The sequence below is a fragment of the Cucurbita maxima genome, unplaced genomic scaffold (assembly GCF_002738345.1).
Source record: "Cucurbita maxima cultivar Rimu unplaced genomic scaffold, Cmax_1.0 Cma_Scf00045, whole genome shotgun sequence".
In the NCBI taxonomy this organism is placed as follows: domain Eukaryota; kingdom Viridiplantae; phylum Streptophyta; class Magnoliopsida; order Cucurbitales; family Cucurbitaceae; genus Cucurbita; species Cucurbita maxima.
The window spans coordinates 861,423-870,981 of NW_019272061.1; the positions used below are offsets into that span (position 1 = coordinate 861,423).

The 9,559-nt window shown below is 37.9% G+C and overlaps 1 protein-coding gene across 1 annotated transcript; it reads left to right on the top strand.

The window, feature by feature from the left end:
- Positions 1–8,201: 8,201 nt before the first annotated feature.
- On the top strand, positions 8,202–8,963 carry LOC111470470 (protein MNN4-like). The gene is made up of 2 exons (XM_023116024.1): positions 8,202–8,390; positions 8,445–8,963. Exons 1-2 carry the CDS (start codon positions 8,202–8,204, stop codon positions 8,961–8,963), a joined length of 708 nt encoding a protein of 235 aa, XP_022971792.1.
- The last annotated feature ends 596 nt before the right edge of the window (positions 8,964–9,559 follow it).

The window sequence follows — 9,559 nt, forward strand, 5'->3', positions numbered from 1 at the left end:
TTTTTTTTTTTTTTTTTTTTTTTTTTTTTTTTTTTTTTTTTTTTTTTTTTTTTTTTTTTTTACAAACCTTCCAAAATCTTCAAGTTTAAAAATCAGCACTATTCTAGATGTTTCAAAGTTAGCATAAGCTTTATCTATAAATAAGAGACGTGGACTACTTCTTCGGACAAGAATGGAGGTTGGACAACAGTTGAATTGTGAGGATCAGGCTCCAACTTTATGGGTTTGCTACTCTTGGGCTCATCAAAATTAAAGAGCCATAGTAAACCCTTTTGTCCCAACTCAATTCTTACCGCTTCTAAATGAGTTTTCCTTAATGAAGGATTTAAGAGATAAAGAGTGACTTAAATAAGTTTTCCCCATATGAGTTTTATGACCAACGAAGAGAAGAATTTTTTAAATCTCAATCGGAGGTTACACGAAAATTCGTCCCTCTAAATCACTTCCATTCTTTTTATGGGAGCTTAAGGATGAAGTTTCACGAACATCACAAAAATTAAAGAGGTCAAGAACAATGGTAATCGAAGAAAATTCATATCAGTCTGTTTAAAGCAAGATTATGGGTCATCTAAAATTATCAAAAATCCTACTAGCATATATTGAGAAGAGTAATATTTTTCATGAAGAATTCGAGGGTTGAGGAGTTCCTTATCGAGTGGGCTAATAAACTTAAGAATCAAGTGGAAAATTGGTAAGAATTTGAGAGCTAAAATCGTAAAATTTGGAGCATCCACGCAAATTCATCCTTCAAAATATATTCTATAGCTTAAGGAAAAGATAATGAAGATCATTTTATGAAAAAAAAAAAAAAAAACAGGACGTGATAAGGTTCAGATCGCCCCAACCAATAACAAGTTTCTAGATCTTTCTTTGGTGGGAGTAAGGTTGTCTGACGAACTTTCAAGGCCTATAACTGAAGCAACAATCTACGCCAAAGCAAGTTTTTAGTCTCTACCTCTTTCTTTCAACGTGATCTAAAGTTCCATGAAGAAATTGAGGAGAGAAACACCCTCCAAATAGTGAACTATAATTCAAGAAATTAAACCTAAAGCTTAATGAATTTTAAGTCTACAAGTTTATTGAAGAAGCCCACTCAAGATGGCCACTTAAACGAATTGTTCAAATTTATTTTAAGTAGAGCTGGCCACACGCGCACATCATCTCCATTTACTAAAGGTTCGAGATTATGACTTGGACGATTCAAGTGGGTTTCTTAAACTATCCTCTTTTTATTTGATTTTGACCTTTTTTTAAACAAGTTCTCATTCATTTTTCTTTGATTAAAACTTGGATATAATGATTACAAGCATGTTATTTAATTGGTTTCCTTAAGAACTTGGTGAACTAAAGTTAGTAAATTTATATTCAACAGGTTTAACATGTTTGAATATTGAAGAGCTTTTGTGACTTTGATTGTGATTCTAATTCATCTAATGGAATTGTTGGGACTAGAACAAGCTTGATTTATCTTTTCATGATTGATGTGTGTTATTAGGAGAATCCGCATGAATTTGATCTTTAGAAAGCTTGATAGGTCCTCAAAACACCTCGTTGCCTATGTAGGACTATTGGATGACCTGATATGTGACTTAGAGACCTTTATGCATGTGTAATGAGCTTAGCCTTATGTTTAAAAATGCTTTAGTTCATAAGCCACGTATAAGCTCAATTATGTTTGTATGGGTTGGCTAGTATTATGTATAGATGGTTATGGCACAACTTGATTATGAACTTACCTTGATTAGTAAGGGTTTGTTCAATATAGAGGAATGTGACGTCATTCATTTAGGAGCTTGTGGTATTATCAGAGGATACTATTGAGGGAGCTTATTACGTAGCATAGAAGGAGCAACTAGTTAGCTCTTAGTAGTAGACACATAAAACCATTAAGATTGTGGAATGGTTGCTTATCCGCCCTGATTCATACTTATTAGAATCATCCTAGAGTTTGAGACATGATGAGGCACCTTTTTCTTCAACGCATATCATGTAACGACTTAGAAGAACCTCGAGTAATCCTGATAAGTTAATTACACCCGTAAACTTGGTATGACATGGTTCAAATGAAAGAATAAGTCTAATAGGGTTGGGATATGGAGCCTGATGACTATCTATAGTAAAAGATCTGGTAGAAATATATATGGTTGATATTTTGTAAAGATCTGGCAGAGATAAATATAGTAGATATTTCATAATGATTTGGTAGAGCTATATTTCGTAGGTTAAATATTGTAAAGCTATATTTAGTAAACGGAAACCATATATATACCCCATTAGGTTGTGCTTTCAAAGTATACTTTCTTCGTTCTCTGTATTATCGTTTGTTGTACATACCTGAAGTCATCAATAAAACTTTTAGCCAATATTCCTCCTTGAATTTTCTATCTCGTGTTCTTTGTGTTCAGGTTAATCGAGTGTGTGTTGTTGATTGATCCTAACAACTGGTATTAGAGCGAGACGAAATTCACCACGATCCGTGAAGATTGAAATTTCAAAGATTGGAATTGAAAAGTTTGATGGATCCGATTTCAGTTTCTGGAAGATGCAGATGGAAGATTATCCATACCAGAAATATCTTCACAAACCCCTATTGGGGGTGAAGCCAGATACTATGACCACAGAGCAGTGGAAGCTCAAGGATCGCCAGGCCCTAGGGTTGATCTGGTTGACGCTGTCTAGAAACGTGGCATTCAATATCATCAAGGAGATGACAACGACAGATCTGTTGAAGGTACTGTCGAATATGTACGAGAAACCATCGACTATAAATAAGGTGTATTTGATGCGAAGAATGTTTAATCTACAAATGTTTGGAGGTGGATCTGTTGCTGGTCATATAAATGAATTCAATATGATTGTAAGTCAACTAAGATCGGTAGAAATTAATTTTGAAGATGAAATTGAGGGATTGATTTTGTGTCATCTTTACTCAAGTCGGGGATACTGTTGTTGCAACAATCAGCAGTTCACGAGGATCTGATAAACTGAAGTTCAATGAAATTCGAGATGTAGTTCTTAGCGAAAGTATTCACAAACCAAATATCGGAGATTCATCCGGGAATGCTCCCAGTGTTGATCAAAGGGGAAGAAGTAAATCAAAGGGCCCAAATAATGGGTGATCAAAATTAAGAAACCGAGGAAAAACTCCAAACAAACCAAACGTTAAGTGTTGGAGTTGTGGAGAAAAAGGTGACTTTCGGGTAGATTGTACAAAGAGGAAGCAGAATCACAAATCAGAAGATGACGATGATTCAGTAGAAGACATTAGAGATGCTTTAATTCTCAGTATGAACAGTTCGATTGAATCTTAGATTTTGGATTTAGGTACATCTTTTAATTCGTCTCCAAATAAAGAGTTGTTTCCAAATTTAAAGTCTGGAAGTTTCGAGAAGGTGTATCTTGCTGATAACAAAGATTTGGAGATTGAAGGAAAAGAGAATGTCTACATAAAAACTCCGGCAGGAAATCAGTGGACATTAAAGGATGTCAGATATATTCCTTGTCTCAAGAAGAACCTGATCTCTATTGGCCAGTTGGATAGCATAGGTCATGCAACAAAGTTTGGGAAGACTTTATGGAAGATTGTGAAGGGTGCTATGGTGGTAGCACATGGCACAAAATCTTGAACCTTATACACCACTGCAGGGTGTATGAACATGGTTGTTGTTGCTAAGAGTGCTTCAAATTCAAGTTTATGGCATAATAGACTTGCACATGTGAGCGTTAAAGGAATAAAGATGCTAGCTGTGGAAGAAGTTTTGGAAGGTTTGAAATCGGTTGATATGAGTCCTTGTGAGAACCGCGTTATGAGCAAACAAAAACGAGTTAGCTTCACAAAGACTGCCAAAGAATTGAAGAAAAGTATTGGGACAACGAAGCAAGTGGAAGTTGAGATTGAGATGCTGAAAGATTCACCTATGGATGTTGTAGTGGATACTCAAGAAACTCCTGAGACTGATGTTGTTGAGGAACCAGAGGTAAAACAAGTGAGAGTTGAGGTTGAGTTGCAGAAAGAATCACCTAGTGATGTTGTAGTAGATACTCAAGAAACTCCTAAGACTATTGTTGAGGAACCAGAAGCCGAGCAAGTGACACTTGAGCTGGTGTTGAAAAGATCATCCAGAGTCATTAGAGTACCAGATAGGTATGTACCTTCTTTACACTATCCGTTGGTGACTGATAAAGGGGAATGAGAGTCCCTTGATGAGGCCTTACAGTTGGAGGATACAACCAAATGGGAGCAAGTCATGGATGATGGGATGTCTAGGCTTCAGAAATGTGTTGCTCTTTCATTTGCTGAGCCTAAGTATATGGCAATAGCTGAAGCTGGAAAGGAGATGATATGGATGACAGACTATCTAGAAGAATTAGGTAAGAAATCGGATAAGCTGAAGGATAAGGTTACTCGATATTCTTAAAGGACCGCCTGCTACACCTGAAGGATAAGCTAGGGTATTTGATTGCTCGAGTCGAGATAGGAAGAAATCGGATTTACAAACTGAAGTTAAGAAGCATACGAGAAAAGTATTTGCGAGTCGATGTAGAAGATAAGGCATCACTGTGGCATCTCCACTTTGGTCACCTACATCATGGCGGCGGAGTTAGCAAAGAAGAATATGGTGCATGGGCTACCCAACATGGACTTTGAAGGAAAATTTTGTGAAGAATGCATGCTCACCAAGCATGCGAGAACCTCAATTCAAAAGAATGCTAAATTTTGGGCTAAACAACCTCTCGAGTTGATCCATACAGATATATGTGGACCAATTACCCCCAAGTATTTCAGCGGAACAAGGTATTTCATTTCCTTTATCGATGATTACTCACGAAAAACTTGGGCTTACTTTCTGAAAGAAAAATTCGAGGCATTCTAGGTGTTCAAAAGGTTCAAATTGATGGTGGAGAAGGCAACTGATAAACACATCAAAGTTGTACGATCCGATAGAGGTGGCGAGTATACTTCGAGGACTTTCATGGAGTATTGTGAGGAGCAAGGCATAAGGCGATTTCTAACCGCATCGTACACCCCTAAAAAAAATGGTGTGGTCGAGAGAAAGACCTAGACCATTCTCGACATGGTTCGATCAATGCTCAAGAGTAAAAGGATGCCAAAGGAATTTTGGGCAGAAGTCATGTAATGCGCCATCTACATTCAAAATCGATGTCCACATGCGAAGTTAGATGATCAAACACCACAAGAGGCTTGGAGTAGACAAAAGCATACAATCTCTCATCTCAAAGTGTTTGGTAGTGTGGCTTATGCTCACGTACCGAATCAACGAAAAACAAAGCTCGAAGACAAAAGCAAAAGGTATATGTTTATTAGATATGATGAGAAGACAAAAGGATACAAGCTACTTGACCCGATAAGCAAGATGGTGATAGTGAGTCGTGATATGTGAGTAAATGAAGCAAGCGAATGAGACTGGAACGATTCGACGGAAGTCAATATCGAAGTTGGAGAATCATTAGTCGTTGCACCAACGGGCTCAGAAATTTCCGATGATGAAGATGAACCACAACGACCCAAAATGCGAAGTTTGCGAGACTTTTATGACTCAACAAATGAGGTACACCTTGTATGTCTTCTGGCAGATGCTGAAAAGTATCAACTTTGAAGAGGCGGTTCGAGACAAGAAGTGACAAACTACCATGGATGAGGAGATTAAAGCGATTCATCGCAACAATACATGGGAGGTGACAGAATTACCGGAAGGAAGTCAGCCCATAGGTGTGAAGTGGGTATTCAAGAAAAAAATGAATGCTCAAGGCAAGATAGAGCAGTACAAAATGCGACTTGTTGCGAAGGGATACAAGCAAAAGGTTGGAATCGACTATGACGAAGTGTTTTCTCCCATCGCTAGAATGGAGACAATCTGATTGCTCATTTCCCAAGCGGCTCAATTCAAATGACCAATTTTTCAAATGGATGTCAAGTCGGCCTTCTTGAATGGTGTGCTTGAAGAAGAAGTCTACCTTGAACAACCACCCAGATACATGAAAATTGGAGAAGAGAAGAAGGTACTAAAATTGAAGAAGGAGCTTTACGGGTTGAAACAAGCACCGCGAGCATGGAGTACTCGTATCAATACATACTTCAAGGAGAATGGGTAGAAGCAATGTCCCCCGAGCATGCACTTTACACAAAGAAGAGTGGAGGTAATTGTTGGGAATAAACTTCAATGAAGAAAAGGTAGTTTTTTATTTTGTTAATTTTAGTAAGATTTTTTAAATTTGAGTCCTAAAAGAAGGAAAAGGCCAAATAAAAAAATGAAGGCAACAATCATTTTAGGAGAGAGTGGGTTATGCCAATTGTAAAAAGCAAACCAACTAGAGCAAAAAAAATAGCAGTGTAAGAGTGTAATAGAAAAAGGCTTTTGAGAATTCTTTGTCTCCTTGTCTCTCCCCTCTCGACACCCCCTTCAAAGTTTCGTGAGAATTATCTAAACAAGTTGGTTTCAGAGCAAGCATCCATTTTCTATAAGTCGGTATAAGAGCAGCTTTTAATTTCTACAAATTAATATCAGAGAAAATTTATATTTTACAAATTGGTATCAGAGCCGATGGCGAACATGATGGGACAAATGCCGCTACTACGATTCACGAAGACGAACTACGAGAATTGGAGCATCCAAATGAAAGCTCTTCTCAGTTCGCAAGACGCATGGGAGGTGGTCGAAGATGGTTTCGAAGAACCGAAAGATACCATGGGTTATACTGCGGCGCAAAACAAGCGCTAAAAGAATTACGGTCAAAGGATAAGGCAGCATTATACATGTTGTTCCGGGTTGTTGACGAGTGGGGCTTTGAGAAGATTGCAAGGGAAACTACTTCAAAAGAAGTGTGGGACATGATGACTCTGGCAATTCGGAAGAAAATGTCGACGAAAAAACTGGCCGAATGTTTTTTCGAAAGAAAAAAATAGAAAAGGAGAGAGGAGAGAGATTTGGTGAAGACTCGATGTTTTATTTCTCTTCGGTTAAATTCTTTAAATAACAAAACTAATTACAAAAATAGAAAAACTAATTACAAAAAATACAAAAACTAATTACAAAAAATAGAAAAACTAATTACAAAAAAATAGAAAAACTAATTACAAAAAATAGAAAAGTGGGCTAAGACTTGGCCAAAAATGACAGCTAGAATTACGCTCTTCCATGAGCGTGAATTAAGAAGTTTTGAGACGTCAAAACAACCTAACTGAATAAGGAACATAGCTTTTATTTAACAGGGCACTCTAGAAAATGAAGATTGCAAGGGAAACTACTTCAAAGGAACCGACCAAGTCAAGCAGATGCATCTCAAGACTCTGCGTGGCGAGTTGGAGAGCATGAAGATGAAGGAGTTAGAAAATGTATCTGACTACATTACACGTGCACAGACCGTGGCAAATCAACTAAATCGAAACGCGGGTTGTGGAGATAATCTTGAGGTCGTTAACAGACAACTTCGAGAATGTCATATGTGCCATAGAAGAGTCGAAGGACCTAGCGAAGTTCACAGTCGATGAGCTTGTCGGTTCTCTCGAGGCACACGAACAACGTAAGAAAAAGAAGGAGTCATTCGATCAAGCGCTTCAGACAAAGGCATCGATAAAGGATGAAAAGGCACTCTACTCACAAAATTTTTGAAGTAGAGATCATGGAAGCCGCAGGAATGGTCGAGGTGGTCAAGACAACAGTTACGAAGAAAACTATAAGGAGAAGAGACTGTCGAGCCAAGAAAATTGGCGTGGAAGAGGACGCAATCAAGGGCACGATCAAGGATACATTTTCAACATCCAGTGCTATAAATGTAAGAAATATGGTCACTATGCAAATAATTGTAACTTCGACAGATGTTACAATTGTGGCAAAATGGGTCACTATGCTAGAGATTGTTGAGTCGAAGAAAAGGTGGAAGAAACCATCAACCTGACCTTGGATGACGCAACAAATGGAGGCATTCTCTTGATGACCCAAAACGAAGAGCCGAACACAAAAGGAGACGGTGGCGCGAAAGATGATGGCGGTAGTTTTGAGGTTGTAGAAACTGTTAGAAATGAGGTGATACGCAGTAGATTTGGTGAAATCACGATATCGGAGACGATAAAATCGAAGAAGGATGAACAACCGGATAACAGAGAGCTTGAGCTCGAATAGAGAGAGCTCCAATGGCCAGAAAGGAAATTTGAGATGGAATGGAGAGAAAGGATGGTAGAAATGCAGATTGAACATGAAAAACAGATGGTTCAAATGCAAGCTGCAATCCCTTCGAAATCCCCTGAAAATCCCAAAACAATGACAAAGAAGAAGCCCATGCGATCGACAAATGAGCCAAAAAAACTACCAGATCATGAGGAGAAGAAGAGAGATTCAAAGCAACAACCCAAAACTGTCGTGGATAAATCTGTAGAGAAGTCTTAGTTGCAGACGTTAAAATCGCTGAATGAGCACCTTTTGAAGGAGACACACAAGAAAAGAAAGAAGTTTGGAGCTCTGGTTCAGGTTAAAGAGGGTTTGGAGCTCGACTTGAAGAAGAATGCCGACAAGAAGAAACAGAATCAAATGAATGAAGTGGGAGATAGGATTTGTAGGTTAGTTGAGAGTGAGAGATTGAAGAATGTGGAGATTGAGAGATTGAAAGATAAGAATAATGGGCTTGTGTTGAAAGTTGAGGAAGAAAGGGAGAAATGGATGAAGGTTTGTTGTGAGAGGGATGGAATTAAGGCTAATTCTGATGATGAATTGTTTGAGGAATCACGAGATTTGAGAAAGAAAATGATTGAATTGGAGAAGAATGAGAAAAGGGCTTTGGAAGAGATAGAGGATTTGGAGGTGAAATGCAAGAAGTTGTTAGGTGAAAGGATGGAGAGTGAGATTATGAATCGGAATCGTTGGAAGAGAAGAAATTTGTTAAGAGGTTATTGGATGAATCTGGTAGGATTATTGAAGATTTTGAGAGAAAAGTCGATTCAATTGTAGAGATGTTAACTCAATAGAGAGATTCAGTAGATGTGAATCTGAATCGAGTCCAACAGGAGGTAGTGAGTTTACGACGCACGATTGAGATAATCACTCGTGATAAAGCTGAAATGGAGGAAGCAAAAATGGAAGTGGAAAATGTCGTTGTGGACTTACGAAGAGAATTGAGTAAAGTGAACGAAGTTATGACATCTTAGTCCAACGTGGCTGAGAACGGGAAAAATGAAGAGTCGGTGCCTCAGATGGGCTATTCTCGAGAAGATCCAATGAAGTCTCATTGGAGAAAAACAACCCTATTTTGCCGCTCGAGGAAAATGAGAAAAAATTGAAGAAACCAAGACTGAGCTCGAGAAAACGAAAACGACGTAGGTGAAACCATTCAATAGAACATTTAAGTTTATAGGGAGTTTTGTTGGGAATAAACTTAAATGGAAAGAAAGGAGTTTTTTATTTTGTTAATTTTAGTAAGGTTTTTGAAATTTGAGTGGTAAGAGGAGAAAAAAGGCAAAGAAAAAAATGAAAAGCCACAATTTTAGGTTTTACCGTGTAAAAAGTAGACAAAGTACAAAAAAAAAAAAAAAAAAAAAAAAAAAAAA